The 25755-nt window shown below is 36.7% G+C and overlaps 1 protein-coding gene across 1 annotated transcript; it reads right to left on the reverse strand.

Annotated features, from left to right (window-relative positions):
- Positions 1-11232: 11232 nt before the first annotated feature.
- On the reverse strand, positions 11233-19698 carry LOC140159673 (acetylcholinesterase-like). Its single transcript, XM_072183168.1, has 7 exons — positions 19357-19698; positions 18140-18299; positions 17542-17619; positions 15634-15752; positions 14775-14939; positions 13033-13236; positions 11233-11490 (listed from the first exon to the last, which is right to left on the reverse strand). Exons 1-7 carry the CDS (start codon positions 19696-19698, stop codon positions 11233-11235), a joined length of 1326 nt encoding a protein of 441 aa, XP_072039269.1.
- Between the last annotated feature and the right edge of the window lie 6057 nt (positions 19699-25755).

Genomic DNA, 25755 nt, shown 5'->3' on the forward strand with positions numbered 1-25755 from the left:
CTTGTTCAGCTATGCGTAAATATGATTAAGCGTCGATAAGTTAATCAAGTTTTGCTCTTGACCTAGTAAACAAACTCGTCCGACTTTACCCAACAAAATACTGAGATAGTATATAATTATGTTACTTAATCCTAGTACTACGAAAGGAGGGTTATACCGACACCCTAAGTTAATCTCAATAAATAAATAAATCTCAATTACAACATGGAATTTTAACATGGAATACATTTTCTTTTAAATATTTCGTATTAAATCGATTGTGTTCGAATTTTCACTTTCTTGCTTACACTGCGCCCGTTTTGCTTCATTAAAAAGAATCACTATATATGATATCCACAAACTCCCGAAATAAATTTTCATGTATTAATATTTAATATAATGATCTTATAATAGGAAGATTAAACGAGAACTTACCTTAGTTCGAAGTTTGATCCTTATTTTATGAAGATATGGTGAGTGGAGGAATAAAATGAGAATAGAAACACCGCGTGCGAATCAGCCTTGAAAGTAATGAGGCTAGCTTGATAATAATAATGTAAAAAACCAAACAGGTAACCTCACAAAAGGTGTGTTGTCTTGCTTATTGCATATTTATGAAGACTTGGGTATGGGAGGGAGGGCATTTTATTCCTCCACTCACCATATCTTCATAAAATAAGGATCAAACTTCGAACTAAGGTAAGTTCTCGTTTAATCTTTCTAATTTATTTCGATATACGTGACGAAATAAAAGGAGACTTTAAAGCAAGTCTAGCCTCATAGCACAACAACAAACTGAAAACAATGGTAAGCTTTCACCAACAACAAGTATTTAATCATACATGCAAAAGTACATCAGAGTATTGTCCTTCTTGGACAACTTGTAATATCAACCATTGCCAATTTTTTGCTTGTTTATACACAATACATGTTTACTTTTTAATAAACATAGTAAGAGCCTTGGGCTACTTGTAGAATGTAGAGTTTCTTTGTTTTCTTTACGTGTCTTACTCCAACACAGCATTAGCAAATTCACTTTGTTTCACAACAGGCTTATTGTAATGTTGCTGGAAAGTTTTTTTCACCAGACCATCCTGCTGCAGCTAGTATATCTGTAATAGGTACATGTCTAGAGTTTGCCGCAGAACAAGATGCTGCTCGTGTTGAATGTGACTTGAATACCTCTATATTGACACCTGCTGCTTTCATAGTACGTTTTATCCAGCCTGAAATAGTGTCCTTAGTAACTTTACCATGTGGCTTTCTAAAACTAATCAGCAATTGCTGCTCATCTCCTCTTAAACTTTTAGTAACCTTAATATAGTGCTGTAGCACTGAAAGCACACATACACGTTTATCTGCATTATATGATTTGAACTCAATTTTCATTCCTACATTACCAGGCCTAGATTGTTTAAGCAATTTTGAGCAATAAAATGTTATGTCGTTACTGTACTGTGAACCACCATGTCTTCTAAATTTAACATGTGAAGTGTCTCAAACGCAATTGATTGGTTGGATGTAGAGATTTCAAATAATTCAACACAATTGTGACATCCCAAACTTCACTGTATCTTGGTAATGTAGGACGAATTTGAAATACACCCTTAATAAATCTTGGTATTAACCCTAACACTGACCCATGCTTTTTGGTATCGGAAGTCAGAGAAGATCCGAATTTTTCAAGAAGAAGAAGAATTATTGACTTGGCACCCCCGGGATTCGAACCTTTGACCCCTCGCATGCCAAGCGAACGATCGCGGACCGGTAGCTGCTCGGGTTATTGCTGCCCGGCCAGCAATTCCGTGAGCATATCACACTTCGGGTGATTGCGTCATCGCAGACCCTGGGATGCATGCATGTTATGAATTTTGCATCGTGGTATTTTGTGGTTTTTACTGGTGTTAGGGTTAAGGGATTAGTACCAGCTGTGTGAGCTCCTGGTATAATAAGGGTGGTGCAATAATTATGTGTACCCTGGGGTGAATTCTCAAAATGGTCTGCCAAAATCGCTTGCCCCCCCTTTGGCCGTGCCAAGAAACCTTTGCCCCCCCCTTTCGACGTGCCAAAAACCTTTGCCCCCCTTTTGACGTGCCAAAAATCTTTGCCCCCCTTACACATGCAAGATTTTGGGGAACCCGAATTTAAAACCTTAAATTATCTTAACATATAATGCGAGCGCAGCGTGCAGGAAATTTTGCATATTTGAACGTGTTCGTAACGTTTTCCTACGCCTTTTAGGGCGTAATATAGAAACGGTGCCCAAAATATCTGTGCCAAAATTGCTTCCCCCCCTTTCGACCTGCCAAAATCGCTTGACCCCCCTTTCGACCTGCCAAAAATGCTTGCCCCCCTTTTGGCCTGCCAAAAATCTTTGCCCCCCCCTATAATTCACCCCCCGGTACACATAATTATTGCACCACCCCTAAAAAATGTAGATAGTGCACACCTACATGTATTCATAGCACTATAACTTAAATTGAAATTGCTGAACTGTTCAGTAAGAAAACTGAGAACAGGGCCTACATCCGATTGCATAGGATTAGTGCCCCATCTACTGCAAAAGTCAAACCATCTTGTAATATACATATGGTACTGTTTAGCTGTCGAGGGTCGCCATGATTGCTCAATAATTAGCAACGCCTCCTGCGGAACTCCTTGCTCTTGCAGTGATCTCCGACAATCTGCAACACAAAAGGCGTAATTTATGAGTGAGTGGGTGTTTTACCCCTGATATGGGCTGAGAGATGACACCTTTGGGCAAGAGAATGGGCTGGGCAACCAGCATGTGCAATACTTTAGCAAACCATGGCTGAGTAGGCCATTTAGGGAGTATAATAATGCCTTCTGCTTTTTCCATTTCTATTTTCTGGAGGCAAGTATAGATAAAACAGAATGGAGGGAAAGCATAAAAGAAAAAATTTCCCCAATTGACTGTAAATGCATCAGTCGCTTCAGCATCTGGGTCAGGTTTCCATGATATGGACTTGGTTACCTGCTTGTTCAGTCTAGACGCAAATAGGTCAATATCTGGCTGACCTAGCCGACTGCACAGTTCATCAAAAACACCCTTGTCCAGCATCCATTCCGTTTGATCTTGATCATAACTCCTTTGCCAAAGCATTGCACCCAGTTGAACGAGTACCCCCCATATTATTGATGTAAGTCACCGCTGTTTGGTTGTCACATTTAACATGAACATGTTTGTTTTTCATTTGTTTACAAAATGCTCGCACCGTAAAAAATGCAGCTAGCAACTCCATGGTGTTAATGCCTGATGACTCAAACAACTGCTGTTCCTGGGCATTCCATTTACCACCAATCTCATCAATACCATTTGTACCACCCCATCCTAAGCCACTGGCATCACTTTCAATCTGTATATCTGCATAAGGTACCTGAACCTGTGCCCTAGTTGTTTCCTGATCAATGTTGCAAATCCACCAATCCAGATCATTTTTAGCAGATTGTCCCAAAACAGTTTTTGCCTCAAAATTACCAACATTATGCTTGAGAGATACAATTTTTGTAATTTCCAAAGCTCTGTAATGCAGTTGGGCATATTGAACTGCAGGGGATGCTGCGACTATTTTCCCAACAACTTCAGCTATTTGTCTAATACTTGGTTTTTGTTTACGCAAGAGTTCAATACACCTGTTCTTAATATCAAGTCTATTGTCTCCTGTTAATGACACTGTCATGTCACTTGAGTTTATCACAAAGCCCAGGAATTTAATTTGTTGTGTTGGCTCAAATATTGATTTTCTTGGGTGAATAATAAACCCCAGCTTAGACAAGACATTGGCTGTGCGGTGCACTGCCTGTTCTGCTTCCTGTTTTGATGGAGCAATAATGAGAGTATCATCTATGTACCCAACAATACAGTAACCTAGGCTCCTCAATTTGGAAAAAGGTGGTTTTAACACTTTGGTAAATAGCCTTGGAGCTGAGGAAAGTCCATTTGGTAGAGCTTTATACTGATATAAAACACCATTCCAAAGAAATTTCAGGTATTTCCTATGCTGTTTTGATATGGGTACTGAATAATAGGCATCTTTGAGGTCGATTGAAGCCATGTAGCAATCATGAGAAATTAGCTTTCTTGCAACTTCAAATGTATCCATTTTAAAGTGCTGATAGGTCAACATAGATCTAGTATCATACGTCTACCTCCGTCCTTTTTGGGACGTGAAAAAATATTTGACCAAAAATCACCCTCTTCTGGTTGAGTACGTTCAATCACATCCTTCCGTAATAAGGATTTCATTTCCTCATCAATTGCATTTGTTTCCATTTCTGACAAATTATATGGATGTGGCTTAACAGTTTGATAAGGGTGCAATTCTTTAAAATCTAATCTATAGCCTTCTCTATAATCGAAGGATCCGATGTATATTTATACCATTCAGATACACATGACTTCAATCGACCACCTACTATATTTGCATCACTGCACTCACCTACCTCTGCAGGTTTTACTACTGGCTTGGTCTGGTTTGAGTAGAGGGTGCTTTCCTCTGTTGTACAGTTTCTGGGGAGGCAATGTCTGGCGCCACTGCGGTTGCTGATATCCCTGACGGGACAGCGGTTGCTGGCGGTAGGGTGCCTGCATCTGGGGTGATCTGTTCCCTAAAAAAGGTCCAGGGCGATACTGTCCCCTTCTCTGATGAAAGTTGGATTGGTGCATGCCTTGCGTAGAATAGGGGTGGAACCTTGGATTCTTCCCGAAAGTCTTATATGGCTTCCCCTGTTTTGTGCACATCATGACAGCTTTTTCTCCTCTGTAATATCTTTCACATTACGTTGGAGATCATCTCCAAACTGGAAATCTGACCCAGTTTGAGTCTGGCACAAGTGGCCATAGGCCGGGTTTAACTGAGGTTTAATGTGGTCCTTCCGAGCATTGCTCAGTTCATAGTTGGCATTGCACAGCAGTGCAACCACCTCTTCCAGCTCTGATGTAAGCTTGTCATCTCCAATGGAGCGCATAAGAGCACATTCCACCAGTTAAAGAATTCTGGATTATTTGTAAGCGTATGTCAAATGCACGTGTCTTAGGAGTCATTGATGCCCAAATGGGCGGATTTACCTTGGGCGATTTAAGCCGAGACAGGTTTGAGGGTGCGATATGTTTTGCAAGTAACTCTGCGATCTTGTTTTCTTTCAGTTTCATCTCCAACATGGTATTGATCTCTGTTGTCAATTCCCCATTAAGAGGAGGCCCCACCTCCGCAACATCGGCAAATTTCCTTCCAAAGCCCGTGGGCTTTCCTGCTGGAGTAGGTGTATCTTTAGACACGTTTTGTTTCTCAGACTCTTTCACCAAGTCACTAATAGTGCTCAGCACCTGTTCATGTAGTTCCTCTGGGGCAGCAATATCACCAGTGCTATCATCATAAGCATGAGTTTCACTCATAGCGTCACTAGTCATATCCATGACATCATGTTCACCCTCGCCATAATTTCCATAATTTGGATAAGCATTTTCACACTATTCACCGCTCATTGAGTCGGAGTCATGGTACATATACTGCATATTACTATTGCTAGCATATTCTTTCTCTAGCTTGTCAATTCTGGCTGTAAATTCAGCCTTTTGCTCACGTGAATCTCTATGCATCTGGATCAAGAGTTTCTCAATTGAACCCAGTCTATCAGTTTCAGTATCACCAGTCTTATTAGAACTAGTATTGCCCTGGGGCTGCTGTTTGCCTGGCTTCTTTTTAGGTACAGCCGAAGGAGCTGGCAAATCTTTTTTGCTTGTTTTGCCCTCACCACGTGTAGAGCTATGCTTGTTGGTAGCTAGCTGCCGATTGTATCGACGCTGACTTAGGCGACATACCTGTCGAATTCTGCTCCGCCATTCTCACGTGCGATAAAAGTGGATGAAAATGAGCCTATTTCGCCGTGATAGCGTAAACTATATAAATATCGGCTCTCCGACAATGTCAAATAAAACGACAAAACTGTTTTTGTCAAAGAAATGTGATTTTGGACCGCAAAATCGTCAAATTATTCGGAGCTCACAGCTTCCGATGCGATCCCAATGCACAGCAAATGTTTCTCTGATTCGCACGCGGTGTTTCTATTCTCCTTTTATTTCGACACGTATATCGAAATAAAACAGATGTTTTTGCCTATTATTTCGTTATACGATTAACACTAGGTCATCTGCAATGTACAGACCCTACACAGTACTATTGAATGATATTAGTTTTAATATCAAAAGTTCACTTACTCTGATAAGTTTCAAGAATAAGTACAAATGTGTGTTATTATCGCATAATGAATATTTCCGTTATTTTTTTTAATGTTTTCCATTGTCTATACCCTTTGTTAGAAACCGAATAGACGGGTATAATTCAGCAATTCGGTGCAAAAATTTTTCAGTGAAATAATCCCTAGGATTATTTGAACATAATAAACCATATAAAATATAGATAGGCATGGTGGATTTTCCGAGAACTGAAATTGCTTTCTGCACGTTTTCTATTCCTAAAAAAGGTACAGACAAAGGCATCGGTAATAACGTCAGTCAAGAGCTTAGGTATGATAATGGGAAACCACGAGACCAAAACCACTCCTAAATCTTATATTTGTCTGTCTCACGTGTCCTGTCTGGTCTGGTTGTTGGCCTCCAACCAAATGATTCCGTTTTACATATTTCGAATTTGTTTAATGGTGAAATAAAACTAGAGCGATTACCCCCGTTGGGCTAAGACCCCGGGCTAAGACACGACTTTAAAAGTAAAACCTAAAATAGGTATTGCCTACCCCAATTTGCGGCGCTAACAGTCAATGGCGTAGCCATGTTTTCGGAACGGGGGCACAAACTTGTGAATGTACCGAGGGAAATTTTTGGCCGCTTTAATTATGAATGGTTGACCGCGATGTTTTCCTAGGGCAATCAAGAATCTAAAAAGTGATGGGGTGTAGAGTACCAAATAAATTTCCAGAAATTTGTCCTTAACATTTATTTAGCAATATTTGTCCTTCAATGTGCCATGATTTTCAAAATTTTGCTGTTTTTAGTCCAAACAGGACCAACGCAATATTTAGCACTACAATCAACGCCTCCACGCCTGACGGCGTGGACTATCGTAATAAATGGAGCGTGGTCCTCCTTGAAGGACTCCTGTATTTAACGTAAACATGTTACAAAACTATATTTTCTAGAATTTCAGAGAATACTTTAAATATTGGCCGGTTATTTTTCACACAGTGACGTTAACTAGGTAATGTCCTATTGCCTATAACATACACTAAAACACCAAAGTGCGAATATTTCCAAACACCTAAATTAGCTCAAATTGAGGACATGTTACAAAACTATATTTTTTAGAATATCAGAGAATACATTAAATATTGGCTGGTTATTTTTCACACAGTGACGTTAACTAGGCAATTGCCTATACTTCTAACATACACTACTTGTACAGGTCACGCGTCAATTGTGAGAGCTCTGTGTATTGTGTATAGGAAAACGGACAGTAACTGCAGTATGTGTCACTGATCAATTGAACAATCCGTTACAGCATTGAATTGACGACAACTATTTTCTTAATTTTTGACAATTCATTTTCTCTCAAATGTTGATTTCATTCGGTTTCTACTATACTCTTTCGCGCCTTATTACAGGTATATGTTTACATGCATTGAATTTATTGCAGCTACATGAATAAATGGCTGTGCAATTAATAAACTACGCAAAACTACGCAAACATTCATATCTTATCTCAGGAGTGTCGTAGGGTAGTGACTGAGGTGTCAAAATGCGCAGGACAATCCCCCGCATGCGATTATTTAGCAAACGTACAAAATTAGTTGCTAGATTTTAATAGTGGGTAAATTTCCTAACCATAAAGAAACTTTTTTTGCGTAGTGTATGATCCCTGTGGAAGGGTAAAATTTGTGATTTTTATGGCAAGCCAAAAGGAGGTTGGCAAGCGATTTTTCGCACATATTCACGAGGCATCTTTTAATGCATAAAAAACGGAGGTACGGAAACGCTTTTAAGCGTTTTAAAAATTTAAAGATTTTAAAATTTTAAAATTAAATATTATAAATTTTAAAAACTAAAAAATTTGCATATTTAAAGGAAAATTTCCTGCTCGCTGAGCTCGGGATTATATAGAGCATTATAGGTTGACAAATTGAGATAATATTATTTCAAATACTTCTAACATTTCAATAAATAGGATAATAATATATACATTAATTGACAAATTAATCAATTGTTGATACACATATAATTTACTGAAAAAGTAATTATATAAAGGTAGTAAACTGTTTACTTTCAAACCGTTTGTGCTCGGACATTTTTAAAACTCTATGACCACTAAGAAATGTTAACAAAATACATTAACATTAACCATAATCTAGAATGTTTAACTTAATAGAGAATTTAATTTCCTTCTGTATTTCCAATCTCTCTCTCGTTATTTCATTTGCTCTTAGTGTGAAATACGTATAAATCAAAGAAGGATTATATCCATTAACATTTTTTAAACTGTCATTCCCATTATGTTTTAGTTAACCAAATTATTTTATTTTTACTCCAAAACATTTTCAATCACTTTTCTTGCCTCAATATAGGTTTATACACGTAGTTTTCCCTTGAAAATAGAGTTTCTTCAATTAAGTTTTAGAAACAAATGTATTGCATGTATTGGGTCATTTGATCTGTTTTGTACCTAACCTTATTAAAATATTTTGTCCTGTCGAGCATCTCAATTGTATACTGTATTGATTTTACGTTCTGAAGTCGATGACATCATATCTAACCAAGCAAAAGACAAAAGACAAAAATGTATGCGGTTTCCCGATGTGTTCCAACATTGATTGAGGGTAAATCATTGTTGTAGATATCATGTTTGTTCCCAAGCACAACATACTCATTCTTGATTAAGTTCATCAGGGCTGAAACACTTACTGTATGGGCCGTTTCAAGAGCTAAGGTCTGCTGAAACATGATGAAAATTTTATTTTTCAATAATATATTGATTTAGATAATGAAAGGCTAATATGCCGCTATCGAGCGAGTGCCTTTAGAGACTCGAATACTCAAATGGGCTGGTTGCGTCAACCGCGCTTGACCATAACATGACGAGTTAAATGAAAATGTCGTACATTTCTAAAAAATATTTTGTTATTGGATTGTATTTCAATATAAAAGAACTATGAAATGAGTTGTAAACTAGATTATCTAATTATTTATTGGAAAACCCAATTTTATAATCGAAGGTTCAGAACCAGAAAGCCGTAATTCACTATGACCAGCTCTCACAAAATGAGCATAAAGTTGGCTCCTTGCTTTGGTCTTCAAAAATCAATATTTCCTCCACAATGTCTTTTGTTTTCTATTGAATTTTGTTATCTTCTATATTGCCCTGGCGACTTTATGCTTATTTTGTGGGAGCAGGTGATTGTAAGTTGAGGCTTTCTGGCTCACAACCCTCGATATTTTCATTAACATATTCGCCATCATAATTAATTTGCGCTCGGAGTGTCTGCTTTGTAGGCATCGAACGCCTCCCACCATTCTTCCATTGCCTGGTATTTCCAGTTGTAAAATTCCTTTCTCCATTCACGTTCGACCTTCGGTAACTCATCTAAAACAATGAAATGTAAACAATATGTTGTAAAGGTCTACGGATAAATTAAAGTAGCTTGCTGAAAAAAAAAACATTGCTCATAACATATTTAAATACACAAAGGGGACTAATCATGCTAATCTGAGATAATGCAACGAGGAACACTTTCAGATTTTGCCTAAACAGAATCGGAGAATAGCTTTACTTTTTCTTAATCCCTATGATTAATGCGTTTGTGGGTTTGTGATTTATAAGTAAAATGGACTTGCTGAATAACCAATAGTGTTGTATTGAGAAGTAAAAGTATGGTATATTCGTCCCCGATTGAATATCCATTAGAAACAACAAAAGCGTCTGACTATCATAAGTCTATTATTTTGATGATCATGGCAACTGACAATTACATATTATACACAATTTAAGTTCATGATTACTATAACGTCTTTAATGACGTTTACCTGCATTGATCATCACATGAAAAGTTTCCATACCGTAAAAAATCTGAAAACTGACAAAGAAGCAAGAAACATGTACAGAATTGCAAGATACTACTTACCAGTAAAAGTTCTCAACTTCGGTACAAGGTCATTCCATAATTGCATAGAGTCTGATCTAAGAGCTCTGTCTGTAGTCAAATTGAGATCCAATACTTTGTAGTTGAGTTCAGGAACGGTAAACGTAGGCCAATACATCTCATTCTCTGGGTCATTTGACATACTCGGTGTCCTGTTTCATTACAGAGTAAACCAAGATAGTAATCAGCACTACTCACAACGATTCATGTGATTATTTGTAATATAGGCCTAGTTGTATTCAAATTAAGAATGACTTCAATTTTCTTACAGCTCATCAGTGTTGCGTGCTAATTTCTTAAAGAATGTGTTTCTTGAATGTAACAATATTTGTGTATAGTTTACAAGCACCAAGAAAATCGACTATAATAATGATCATACCCTGTCTTTGCAAATTCCGTCCAAAACCTCATCATCTTAACACTCAATTCCTTTTCTGGTCCACTTAGCTCCATCCTATTGTTAACTTTCATGAAAGGCAACCCAAACACGAAGGACATTTCTTCAGCGTGACCACATAATAGCCAGCCTGGGTTTACTCTTGGTATTGAAAATATTGATACTGTTGGAGGGTGTGTCATCTGTATTAAAGTTATAAAGTACAGTAATTTTTGCAAATAATATCACGTCATACGTCATTTAGCGTACGAACCCATGTTCGAATCCTTAGAAAAATGAATTTGAAACCATATTATTAATAAACTTTTATAATCGATTGTCAAATTCATGTTATTAATAAATACGAAGATAGCAATTAACTTGCAATGTACATTTATAGGTTAATGAACGCATATTACTTGTTGGGAGAGATATTAGACAAAAATAATGCATTATTTTGTCTAATTTCTCGAGCAACAAGTAACACGCGTTCATTAACCTATTTCATACACAAGAAGAAAAAACACGTGATTTTTGCTCTTTTTTTAAACAAAATTATCACCAAAACTTATTGGAAAACAGAACAAAATATAAATGCATCAACTCGCCCAAAAATGAATCAAGCCTACGCGACGCGAACGCGTGTGCAAGCACTGCGCGTAATACGCGGAGTGCACAATATACACAATCAATGCATGGTTTGGATTTTTCTAACGATTGCTCTGATTGGTTCGCGCTATCTTAGAGTGTATGAAGATACAATATACCTCATAACTGTAGACTTGATCCCCTGCCTTTGCATGAGCTCTAGCTATGACATCCGTAGGTGCAGCAAATGCTTCATCCGTGTTCATGTCAACATAAGGTCTGAAGAAGTCCAAGTTATCTTCATCTTGGATTGTCCAATCTAAGTAGTGCTGGTAGATTGAATCTTCAAGTAGCGGGTTTTGTATATATGCGCTTACAACCTGCGAATGTAACACATACGTATTGGTGACATATATTCGTAGAAACACACGGGGGACTGTAAAAATCGCACCAGCCAAATTTGCACGCTACAGAGCCTGAAGAAAAGATCCCGCGAACCACAAATTGACACACGTATGGGCGCTGCCATGGGGTGCTAATGGGTGCTAACGGCAACTCGGGGGGGTCGCTGGGGTGCTTATGAACGCGTCGCCAGCTCAAGCGTCCAACGTGAACCGTAACGCGTATAGGGCGCATTCAAGTGCGACTACGCGGCCGGTAGTTCCTGTGTACGCGATTACAGGGTCAATGGCCGCTTCCACGCAGTAACATACTTCTGAACTGAGTTTCAGGGCCCTGGTAGAAACAAAGGAAATAATAAAGGGAACAAACAGTTTAAAAGTACCCCGAGTAAGAACCATGTGAGTGAAAAAGTGAAGAGAGACAGAAACATGTCGAGAACAGCAAAAGAGAGTGAGATAGCTAGGGAGAGGGAAAATCGGAGAGTAATAAGACAAAAAGGAGAGTATCTTTTCACGTAACTTCGTTAATGGATATCCGCATACATGGTGTCCCAAAACAATCGTAACACTACAACGGCGAACTATTTTAGTAAAAGGTAGAATCGATGGGTATTTTAAAATTATACCTCAAAGACGAATGCTCAAGCTTTGATATAAATTTTATTTCACTTAAATTGGTGATCTAAAACAAACGTCATACTTCATGCAACAAAGGTATCAAAATCTACCCCCATGATTTCACCACAAATGTTTTGACCTTATTTGATGAATATTTCAACAAATTATTGGAGAAAGGTCCCAAGCTCAATGCGTATTCAAACCCCAATGCACAACAGTTGGTTTTGGTCTGCAGCAGAATAGCAGTAAATATCCGTTTGTTTCAATCAATTGTTTCAGAATATAAAGTATTACAGGTAATTGGCACGTGAAATATTCATTGATATATGTGACGTATCATGTCAAAAGGAGACACTTTTGGGCAGGTTATCAATTTTGAGGTTTTTATATATTATCTTAAATATTGAGATATTTTGCTCTACAATGCCGTTTTCCCCAATGAAATCGGACATTTCTAAGCGAAGATATTTAGTTCGTAAGTTATGGTATTATAAAATTGGAGATTGAGATATCGGCCTTTAAAAATATTATTGACAATGTTGAGAGTAGGAATTACCTTGAAAATGAAAAAATACAAGATGCCAGTTATATTCCGGTTTGAAACTATCAGACAATATTTTTAACATTAATAACATCACAAATTCGCAACAAACTCAAATTGTGAAAAAACCACCCCTGACCAGATGTTTGGCTGTTCCTCCATTAACGATCCTGCCCAAAAGTGTCTCCTTTTGACATGACACGTCACATATATAGTATACATGTTAAATGAATGCTGATGCCTGTATGTTCTCAATTTTTAAATAGACCGCAGGATATAGGCATTTGCATTTGTCTGATTCGACACGTTATTCGATACCACGGTTATTTTTCTTATTGTAAACTATTAAATCAAGATATTACACTTTTAAATTCCTCTTCACTTATGAATGGCGGATCTTCCCTAACAGCGTATTCTGGATACAGGCTCATTACCATCAATGTTCCTTCATCAGCATTGGAGCCTAACATCAGCGTGGTCCTTTGAAACTCTTGTCTTCGTATAAGATTCAATGGATAATCATCCAAGAAATAGTGGTCAATGCAAGGAGCTGAGATGAAGCCAGACTGTACAACGGATATAATATTAAATGGCTTGGAGGTTAATATTGAATTTAGTATTTATTTTTTGAAATCAACCTAAAATAAGCCATTCGATATCATCTTCCTTAGTCATATCAGGGTTATCCGGCTAACTTTTAAGCTTGTCTAGCCAACGGACCTACAGTCTGTCCAGATAGAAGTACAAAGTAAATAGACCTCAGGAACCTGATGTATGATAATAATTATTACAGTGTAATGCTTGTGTAAATACTTCTTTGGCGCGCTAACTGCTGCGCGATTTGTACTTACCGAGCACACCACGCTCTTTACGCGTCGCGGTTTTTTTTTAACACGCAGTGCGTGTGACGCAAAGCATCGACCCCGATGCCACAGATTTGCTTTGTACTTCTATGTGGACAGACTGTAGCCCCAGATTTAGCTTATTCACAAAATTCCGGTTTCTTTTTTTCCATGAGTTAATGTTTTGTGGACTGGCATTGGTAGTACAATTTTCTGAAGTTATTTCTGAGAATGTTAACACTTTTCACGTTTGTTCTCATGTAAATCTCCCAAGAGCCAAGTGATGTCATGTTGTTGTTGTCTTAGTGGTGTTTAAGGTGGTACTACACCCTTGACAAATTTTTGACTATTTTTTGCATTTTTCTCAAAAAATGATAACACACTGGTATCAAAAGTTATGTATATTATCGGGGCAAGGAATCCAGTTACTCTACTGGGATTTCAGTGACTCAAGACAAGCGGTACGTTATTTATGATAAGAATGTACCTTATTTCTTAACATATAATTATATTTTTATTTATTTATTTATTTATAACATTTGGCACAAGGCCAGGCAGATCCAATATTGAATACACAATAAATTGAAGGATTGCCCTTACATTAAAATCAGAAACATTACTAGAAAATACATATAATCAATACAGAATAAAATAATGAACCACTTGTCTTGAATCACTGAAATTTCAGTGAAGTAATTGGATTCCTTGCCCCTATAACACACATAACTTTTGTTACCAGTGTGTAGTTATTTTTTGAGAAAAATGCAAAATTAATCACAAAACTTATCAGGGGGTGTAGTACCACCTTAATGTGTGACAAAATGGCATACGGGCGAGAGTGATTGAGTTTTACTATCATCCGGTGAAAATAAAATATTTTTTGGGATTTGGTATCGTCAACTCGGAACTTCACCTAAGGGGCTGTGCAATAATTATGAGCCCGGGGGAGGGTGAAAAAGGGAAAGGGCAAAGATTGCAGGCAGAGAGGGGGCAAGCAATTTTTGGCAGGCCTAGAGGGGGCAAGCAATTTTTGGCAGGCTGAGAAGGTCGAGTGGGGGGGGGGCAAGTATTTTTGGCACACCATTTGAAAATTTGCACAACCCCTGATAAACTAATAAACTATATATTGCTCAGTTTGTACCGCTCGGATGTCTGATATAAATAATAATAAAAATATTGTTATGTTATCAAAGATTTTCACATTCATTCACATAATATTTCTTCTTTATTGCAACAATCGATCATGTTTGAATTTCACTTACTGCACCAGCCGCATCATAAAGGTCCTCTGTTGTGGCATCTTGTAGACATTGACGTAGCTGAGTAGTATCAGTGGCCGTACATCCCAATTCTGCTCCCATTTTAAACGCTATCTCTCGTCCTAGACTAGTTTCTTGGAACGCCCATGGCGATACGGCAGCTCCACTCTGATGAAGAAAAATTGTGTAAATTTGCTGCTGCTACGTGTCAGAACTCATACGGGCTGGGTGGACAATAATTCAGGTTTGTTTGAAAGAATAAAAGAGTCATGTCGAAGGCATTTTATTTTTATGCAGGTGCGAAATATCACTATGGGCTACAATGGCCTCATCCCAATGGCATAGTTCAATAATAGTGCAAAATTTGACCTCAAGTTGCAGAGTTTTAGTACCCAAATTTTCAAAGGTCATTCAATGAATGTACAAATGTACTGGGATTGAAGAACTGTGCCCCTGATAGAAGAGCATGTCGTGGATCCTAAGGTTTATACCAAACTAGCTATCTAATATATGCAATGTTTTAACCAGTTAACCGAGTTCATTTGCGAGCCCCTGTGGGTTCTCGGGAGGCTTTGTATGGTGCCAGTATTGAGTCCAGTTTGTACGTTAGTATATAAGTTGAGTGGAAAACCGCAACGCTGAACCGAAACACCCAGAAGATAAAATATTACGAAGCCGGTATCGCAACGGTTAAATAATGATTATTACACTGATAGCTAATGGTTTCCTTTATAATAATAATACATTCCTACATTGCCACCTATACTATTTCGAAAAATGTTCTGTTCTTTTAATATTGCTATAATCGTTAACGGTATTCCCGTTCGTGTTTCAAGGTATCGTCATTTATGTTAGCCTATACCTCCATAATAGCTTGCTTGAAGAGTCCTGTACTCAGCTTGGAGAGTAGTTGGTAACTGACACTAGCCGACCCTGCACTCTCGCCAAATATGGTCACTTTGTCCTTGTCTCCACCAAATGCTATAAGAAGTTCATAGTTTAACACATTTACTAACATTTACAAAATAATCAGAAAAGCGTTAATAATTTGACAACAATTTGGAAACACCAAATGCAACATTTTATTGAAGAACAAAACCTACAACACTCGTCTATCGAAATGGATTGCCTCCGTCCCACAGTTTCCCGGGACTGTTTTCAGCATGATAAATTGCATAAAGTATACTACCAAATGACTTTGCATAATGTATTTGGCTCACTTGACGAAAACATTTCCCTTCCACCTTACTTCAGGCCCGGATACCGGGATAAGGCCTACCAACAACCCTAGAGAATGGTTGCGGAAGCCCCATGATTTTTATTTTCTTTCAAATTAAAAGACAGACTCAAAGATTGGTATTTAAAATTAGATATTAAAATAAGGTATTAAAATAACATGTAGAGAAAATCGATTGCTTTAAGGGCTGGGGTATGAACGTTTGGACAGTATTTATTTTGGGACATTAGAGCACATCAGACATATCGAATTGCATTCTGAATACGAAGAATGTCATTCTGATATCAAATAATTTTGATTTTTGAAATTCGCAATTTAATACACATTTTATGGCAAATCATTAAAAATTGATATTTTGATATTTAACAGTACTTTAAGTAAACTTTATAAATCTGATGATTTATACTTGAAGTGTATGTAGGTGGGATGAAAAGCCGAAGATCAATTGAAAATTTTGACCTTTCGTATTGAAGATATGGATTTTTTCTCCAAAACACACAAAAAAAATAGGTCTTTTGGGAAAAAATCCATATCTTCAATATGAAAGGTCAAAATTTTCAATTGACCGTCGGCTTTTCCTCCTGCTACACATACTTTAAGAATATATCATTAGATTTATATAATTACTTCGAGGACTGTTATATGTGACCATACACCACGAATGAGCCGTAAATGTCCTCAATTGTATTCTGAGTTACAGTGTAAAATGGGCATGAAGGTCGTATTCATAGGTACCTCAATTTGGTGCTACGTGTACCTCATTTAATGAGATACACGTAGCACCAAATTGAAATACCTATGAATATGACCTTCATGCCCATTTTACACTGTAACTCAGAATACAATTGAGGACATTTACGGCTCATTCGTGGTGTACGGTCACATATATCAAAAATTTGAAAAATATCAATTTTTATAATTTGTCATAAAATTTGTATTATATTGTGATTTTAAAAAATGAAAATTATTTGATATCAGAAAGACATGCTTCGTATTCAGAATGCAATTGATAGGTCTGAGGTGCTCTGATGTCCCACAAAAAATACTGTCGAAACGCAATAAACGCTCATTTTGGATCCCTTAAGAATTTTTAACCAAAAATGAACTGCGTCATCTTCGATGGACCCAACATTTGACCTTTGACCATTTTGCCTATAACTCAAGAACTGTATGTCGGAGACTAGTCAAACTATACTTTTTCTGTATCCTTATGATGAGAGCAAGACATTGGTATGGTTTTTAACGAGATTTGATCAACTTTGAAATTTCACCCCTGAATAAGCGGTCATTTTGGATTTGTGCAAATTAGGCACTGTTCCACTGCTTGGACTTTTGGGGACTTTTGATATTTTCTTTAATATACTTTTCTGAAATGAATGGTTATTGAATGGTTTCTGTGCAATAAGTGGTGGTTTAAGCGCCGATTTTCCTTAATTTGATTGGCCTATTAACAGATACACTGTAAATTTTATAGCTGTTTTTTGTTTTTGTTTTGGATTTTTTTTTGCATCTAAGACTACTTCAAGCTCTTACCGTGGATATTTGCTTGGACCCATTTCAGAGCTTCAACTTGATCCATCATTCCATAGTTGCCTGGTAAAATACTGTCACCTTCATATAACAGAAAAAAGAAATATCTGTATTTCATGTGTTACTATAAAAGGTCTAAAACCTGTACAATGGTGATCTGCAGGGAGTTTACATCGGAATATTGACACAAACAAATTACAAAACATGTGGGTCACTCCATAAAATTGAGAGAAACAAACATTTTTGATTATGTATGTTCATAAAATTGGTTTTCTTGATTAGACCAAACAAACTTTGTAAATTTATTTAGAAATTATAAACTTGAGAACTTTAAGAAATATGTTTTAAATTTTCATATATCTTCGCTTTTTCTTATTATATAGCTACCAACCAATACCGGAGGAGGACGAAGAGGAAGTTGTCGTTGTAATGAGCAATAACCTCAATTACATAATCATAGTGCATAATTTGACCTCAAGTTGCAGAATATGAGTTTTTGTACACAAATCTTCAAAGGTCATTCAATGAATGTACAAATGTATTGGGGTTTAAGAACTGTTCCCCTGATAGATGAGCATATTGTGGATCATAGTGTCCTTACCTGTTGTGAGATATCCAAATGCAGACACACGATAGTTAATAGCGACAAATATGACCTCACCAACAGAAGTCAATGGTTCGCCATTGTATTCCGACTGTTGACCTGAGCCTTGAGAGAAGCCACCACCATAAATCCATACCATTACAGCTGCGTCCGTTATCTGTAAGTATCATTTATGGTATAAGATTCGTTTGGTTGTTCGTTTTTTCTGATGTGAATCCGAAAGTGGGGAGCAACGTTATCAATCGTGATGAAAGAACTTACTATCTAAGTCATTGTACGATCAGCAAGGATGGACGCAATCTGGTATAAGGGTAGGAGGATTGCCAGATGAGGAGCGGCGAATAGATCTGAAACATCTGAAACGTCTCAATCCAATCTCAACTGCCGCATAGGCTTACGTGGAATGCGAAATGTGATGAGCACGAAGGAAATGTGGATTAACACATTTATTATTTTATACAATGTATAATTTGTATGACGCCTTCAAATTTTGGCGCACGTGTATCAAAAGTTGTAAATATTGACATCAATTTTATACGTGTGGAGTACATGGGGATTAAGATCATTCCATCAACGTGGATGAAACCGCATCATCTTCCTTTTAATAATGATTAATAATAGTAATTATACTCGTAGGGTGTATGATAGCATTGGCGACACAAGTAGGCATATAAACATCTCAAAAAGTATCTAACCCCCTTTAATAATGACCATTATTAAAAACGGGTGATTGTATTACAAATCTGTAAAATGCGTTGGAAGCAGAATTTATTTCTGCACATTTATACACCTCAATTGTAGCAATTGACTAAATATTAACGTCACATCGTACATTTAAATCAATGTAGCCCTAGATTTGAAAGTTGCAGTAAATTCTATTGATTTTGCATTCCGTGTAATAGAAGGAAATCTGTGTAATGATATCTGAGTGTTTTTGTATTGTAAAAATTTGTATGTACATGCAACTTTCAAATCTGGACCTCACTACATTAAATTGACCGGGATTTTCTGAGCTATCGTATCAAATGAGGTGTCAAAATGCGCAGAAATAAATTCTTCTTCCAACGCATTTATCAAATTTCAATACAATAGCCCCTTTTTGAATAATGACCATTAAAAAAGGGGGGTTAGTTACTTATTTTGAGATGTTTACTATAACCGCTATAATACTCGTATTTCAACATATTTAAGAACTCACTTTAAGCTTTACTTACCCCACGTGGTGCATAAATATTCAAGTACAAGCAATCTTCGCTAACTTCCAATTGATCTTTAATAACGTAAAGTGATTCTTGATAGCAAGAAGGTCTCACATAAGTTGCATTGTAAGTTCCATCCCAGGTCGTCTTTTTCACCGGGTGTTCAAATCTTACTGGTGGTTCAGCAAACGGTACTCCTTCATACACATCTATCTCTCTGTCGACATTGATATACTCATGTTCTGAGAACATAACAGTCTTACCCATCAACAGGCCTTGTTCTACCTCAACAATTGGTTGTTGAGCGTTTGAGCTTGTCACAATTAGCAATAAACCGAAAAATGCTGGCCGGATCATTTTGATATTTCAAAGCAATATCCAAATTGAACAAAACACAAAAACACCGTTTTACCGGTAGCTGTACCTACTTGCTTTGTTGACAAATTACTTAAATACAGATAAAGCCACACTCCGTATTTTTCAATCAGTCGACACGCTGCTTGTTCGAAAAATCGTAACTTAACAATATGTAGATTGTGCAGTATATTTGCGTTGTTCTGTTACTTAATAATAATAATGGCATATGTGTCTCATGTTCATACATATTTTCGTGTAAATGGTGTAATTTTAATCAACCTTTTTTCTCCAAAAAACAGACCAGAACAATTTGGAGTAATGAATTAAAAGAGTTGACATGAGATTAGGAATTAATGTTTTCTGCTGTTTTAGTGTGCATGTTCTCATCGTTGATGGTTTGGTGGACTGTCATGTAGATGTAAGCGTGATCTTAAAAATGCCTTTCACATTGACCAAAACTAATTACAAGACCTCTTCTACATTGAGGCTGGCTTTCCCTTTTAAAGGAATTTTTATCTCCATCAAATTTCACATAGGCGAAATATAATTTAGTTTGAAATCCAGTTTTGTAAGCCAAAATGTGTGTAAAATTGGTTAGCCCGTTTATCATGTTATTGCTCACACAGTATTCTATAGGACTTAAAAATAAGGTTTTGAAAGTACAATATGAAACTTCCTTCATAAATATTCAGGATTTATTTTATTTAACACATTTTACAAACAATGTCTAGTGTGTCAAATGGATAACCAGCTTCCTCGGTTTTCCGGATTCCCAAGTGAATTGTCGAACGAACGAATGGTATACGACAAATCATATGACATAAACGAACTTTGAAGTTTGCACTCTTAAATTTAATATTGGTCATTGTTGATTATTACAGCGATATCTTGCGATTAACGTGATTGCACAAAATTGATACGCTTATCGGATATTTTACACCTGATATACAGTTGGCGCTATTATTGTTGATAAAAACTGTTATAATACTTGCAATAGCTGATTTCAATAGAAGCAATATGGCAGTATCTACAGTCGGCACAAAGTAATCATAATGACCACAAGGATGTGTTTTTTAATTTGAGCGCTCGTTGGTTGAAAATAACTTTAATGAATATTTAAAATTAATAAGGAAACTGTGATTAAAACACAAACATTGACCCATACTCTGTTGCATTTTCAATCCACGTCAATGGTAAGAAATGTGTAAAGTGCCCGGGGTGACTCCCATTGTGGCATGTACACCATCCGCGATAATCAACTTTTGAAAAGCACCCTAAACAAGGATTTAACCCTAGACTAAAATGATACCCTAAACAGGTAACACGCGCCTGTTTTTACACCCTAAACAGGGATTTTATTCCTTGCATCAAATTTCATACCCTAAATTTCATTTTCGCGTATTAGCAATTTCAATTTTGCCACCCTTTTTCCAATTTTTCATGTTTTTGACACCCAAAACACGATACGCGCCTAGCCACGAAAAAATACCCTTTTTACGCGTTTTTATTATCGCGGATGGTGTACATGCCACAATGTGAGTGACCCCCGCCCCCCGGGGTAAGGTGTTATTATCAATTTTTATATTCCTTGCTCGTTTAAATTCCTTACTAGATTAATCATGTTAATGGAGTCTAGTCGTCTCTGCAACGTTGGCGTTCACTGAAGCGAAATTTGGAACGTTTGAACTTTGGTTTCTGCATTATTTGTGATGCGATCAAGCCAAATCAGTCGGAACTCGGAAATATTGATTTTGAGATATAACCAAACAAAAGAAATATTTCCTTTTGTTTCCCCTTGCATATTTATTGCTTTAACAAGAAAGCCCCGTACGTTTTGTCATTTATAGGTTGACTGATCAAACCTCTTTCTTAATAAGAATAAAATCTTATAACACGCAAATGTCAAACCGGCATATAATTTGAATTTGACAACAAATTTTTTTTCTAATTTTTGACAAATTCACTTTCTCTCAAATGTTGACGTTATTCGGTTTCTACTAAATCACGCCTCATTATTGTTACGTTTACATAATTATTTTTGATATATCGTAGCTATAGGGGGGCTATGCAATGATCATGAGCCATGATAAGCTGAAAAGAGGGGACAAGCGAATTTCGGTATATATTTATGGGAATGTACGGAAACGCTTTTAATTGCATATTTAAAAATATCAATTTTTTTTCTGCTCGCTGTGCTCGGGATTATATAGACCATATGAGTATAAGGTGTACAAATTAGAACAATAACGATTCAAATATTTCTAATATTTTTAATAAAAGGATAATAATAATGATAATACATTTATTGACAAATCAATCAATTGTTGATACACATATAATAAATATATAAAATGCTTTTCTCCAATATTGATCTCTAAGCAACAGTCAAGTTAGGATACACGAGGTAGTAAAGTGTTTACCTTCAAAACGTTTGTGCTCGGACATTTGTTTTAGCTCCATTGCCAAATATTTAAATAATACATTTATTGACAAATTAATCAATTGTTGATACACATATAATTTACTGAAAAAACAAATATATAAAAATGTTTTTCTCCAATATTGATCTATATGCAACAATAAAAGTAAGATATATACAGAAGATTGTAAACTGTTTACTTTCAAAACGTTTGTGCTCGGACATTTTTTAGCTCCATGACCAATAAGAAATGTTTAAAAATTAACAAAATATAATTGTTGACAATAAACTGACATAGTCATTAAGTTAACTTAAGTTTCACTCGGAGTGTCTGCTTTGTAGGCGTTAAACGCCTCCCACCATTCTTCCATTGCCTGGTATTTCCAGTTGTAAAATTCCTTTCTCCATTCACGCTCGACCTCCGGTAAGTCATCTAAAAACAATGAAATATAAGTAGTATTTTGTAAATGTCTACAGATATGGAAGTAGCTTCTTAAAAGATATTTTTATTGGCGGCGTTTGGAAAAACAATATTGCTCATAACATAATTTATATAAATACACAAAGGGAACTATTAAACTTGAGATAATTTTGCTAAAAATTTTAACACTTCCAGGTTTTATCCCTTGCTCGAACGGTAAGTCGCAGATAAATCTTAGGGACCGTTCATAAATACTTTGGTGGGGGGACTGGGCAAAGTGTGGGGGGACACAAAAAGTTTTGAGTTGCACAAAGGGGGGGACCAAAAAGTTTTGGTTACTAAAGCAGGGGGGTCAAAAAAGTTTTAAACAAGAAAATACCAAAAGAACAAGAGCATACAAATTTTTTTGCGCGCTACGCGCGCATATGTACTAATAAAGCCTCTTTTTACCCCGATTATGGCCAAAAATACCGATATCCCATAAAGGCCTTTTTGGAATATCAAAGACTTTACATGTATTCTACAAGCTTCTACAGTCGCTACAAAAAAGGGTATATGTATGTATCCCACTGATAATACCGGGTCAAAATGATGCAACCATTTTTTGTTTTGGTCTTTGCCACGAAATTTATATTTTGCCCCCCTGACCAAGAAAGCTGGCTACGCCCCCTGATATACAAGTCTTACGTATTAAAAATCTTGAGTATGTGCCCGGATGTTGCTCTCAATTTTCAGTGGCATAAAGACGGGGGCAGAAAAGCGGGGCAGGTGGGGGCATGTGCCCTGAGAGCCACTCTTAGGGGGCGCTGAATTGGCCAATTTAGCATTGATTCTGCGCCCCTCTAAGCGATGAAAGTCAACATTTTTCCACGCTTCGCGCGCATTTCAGGACAAAGTCATTTGAAAGATCAATTTAAGACCGATATTCAACTTTATTATAAATTATATGCTCCGCGCTCAATACTTATTTCAAGAATCGGGATCGACACCTATCCTTAGCCCTGTGCGCCACAAGCCCTAGCTACGCCATTGTCAATTTCCCTTTCTTGTGTAACTTTTATTTATTTAATTATTGGTTATAAGAATTATTGGTTATAAAAATCAGAATGCATAAATTGAAATCAAACTTCATACAAGTCACAACATGTGAAAAACACCTTCAATTTTCATGTTTTTAGGAAACAGGCTATTATAAATAAATGTATGAACAAACATGTAGGCCTATAATTTGCACAAATAGAGTAGCCCCCCCCCTCCCCAGACTGTTTTTTAACCTCTTGGAAAGGGGGGGGGGGCAAAAAAGTTTTGTATGTCCAAAGAGGGGGGTCAAAAAAGTTTTAGGTTCTCTGGAGGGGGACAAAAAAGTTTGACTCCAAAAATTTCAAGTGCCCAGCCCCCCACCAAAGTATTTATGAACGGTCCCTTACCTATCGTAAATCTCTATGATTAGTGCGTTTTTGATTGATGAGTGAGTGGGATTTGCTGAAAAACCTATTGACTTGGAAACTTCAGTGCGTATAAACTATGTGGTGATGAGAAGTAAAATTGGATCCAAGACTATACCTTTTAAGTATGGTATTATGTCTCCGATTGGATATCCATTAGAAACAACATAAAATGTATTTTTTGTATATGAAGAGCTTTTGCTTTTTATGTTTTCTCAAAATTGCTCAAGTGGATGTAAGGGGTTTTAAACAAAGCTCTTCATATATTTAGACTATGATAAGTTTATGTGCCGTTCATGGCAACTGAATATTGCATATTATACATGATTATTATGTTCAAGATTACTCTCTATTATAACGTATTTTTAAAAAGACGTTTACCTGCATTGATCATTGACCTAGCTGAGCTTCACGTAATGTGTCTTCAGGTTTTCATACCGAAAATATCTGAGATCTTAACACCGACAGATACACGTATGGATTTGCAAAATACCACTAACCAGTAAAAGTTCTCAACTTTGGTACGAGGTCATTCCAGAATTTCATAGAGTCTGCTCTAAAAGCTCGATCTGTAGTCATATTGACATCCAATACTTTGTAGTTGAGTTCAGGAACGGTAAACGTAGGCCAATACATCTCATTCTCAGGGTCACTTGACATACTTGGTGTCCTGTTTCAACACAGAGTAAAGCAAGATAGTAATCGACACTTTTAATTTTAAACAGTTTTAATTATACTTTTTTTCATGTAAATTGCCGCATTACTTAGTTTAATACATACGTCTCGAAGAAAAAACATAACCCATCTAAGGAACCATTCGGTTTTCTTAAAACGCATGTTGCGTGCTGATTTCTTTAAAAAGCCGTCTCTTATTGAATGTAACTATAATTTATATATAGTAAGACATCTACTAGTTTTGCCAAAATTCATCTCAACGACGCAAGATGCTAATTTCATGATTTTTTTCGACAAACATTGTTAAAATCATAATGTACGATCAAATGAAAATACTGAATATAATATTAACAATAACTGTCAGGAAAGATTTCATGGCGAAATAACGAGGTAAAGTGACAGAAAGAAACTCACTAGCTATTTTGGCCATTATACGTGAAGTTCTATGGGGACTTAATATGTGAATTATGAAATTATGTCAAAGTTGCTCTGTTGATCTGACAAACATAACGAATTTGACTGATTCCATTTAGGTGTAAGTTGGGATATGCGTAAATATTACATGCCTAAAAATCAGGTTTGAAAACAAAACCAATAAAGACTATAGAAAAGACTGAGAGAAAATGGGGTCAAGTAGGATGCGTTTTATGGGGACTGGGACGGACACTCTGTATGATCGTCATACCCTGTCTTGGCAAATTCCGTCCAAAACTTCATCATCTTAACACTTAATTCTTTTTCTGGTCCACTCAGCTCCATTCTAACGTCAACTCGCATAAAAGGAACCCCAAAGACAAATGGTAGATCTTCAGCGTGACCACATAATAGCCAATCTGGATTTACTATTGGTGTTGAATATATTGAGACTGTTGGAGGGTGTGTCATCTATATAAAGTAAAAGCATAGTAAACATTGTTAATGATAACACGTCATAAACGTCATTTAGCAGAAGCAGAGTATATTTAGAAATGTTCAAACACAACACCGATTAAAATTCTATAGTTTGAGTGAATGTTCTGGTAGCGGCAATATGAAGACAGTGGGTCATGGAAGTTAAATGCATCATGGGAAAGATATCTGGAAATGTGGGCGATTCC

Source organism: Amphiura filiformis, chromosome 8, assembly GCF_039555335.1.
Source record: "Amphiura filiformis chromosome 8, Afil_fr2py, whole genome shotgun sequence".
Taxonomy (NCBI): Eukaryota; Metazoa; Echinodermata; class Ophiuroidea; order Amphilepidida; family Amphiuridae; genus Amphiura; species Amphiura filiformis.

Bases quoted from the DNA above. Each gene is read 5' to 3' on its own strand.
- LOC140159673 (XM_072183168.1), bottom strand. From the start codon at position 19,698: ATGATCCGGCCAGCATTTTTCGGTTTATTGCTAATTGTGACAAGCTCA. The intron at 15,753-17,541 runs GTAAGAGCTTGA...AACTTCTTATAG, and splicing joins GGTCCAAGCAAATATCCACG to CATTTGGTGGAGACAAGGAC. The intron at 11,491-13,032 runs GTAATATCTTGA...TTACATTCGCAG, and splicing joins GTGAAGAGGAATTTAAAAGT to GTTGTAAGCGCATATATACA.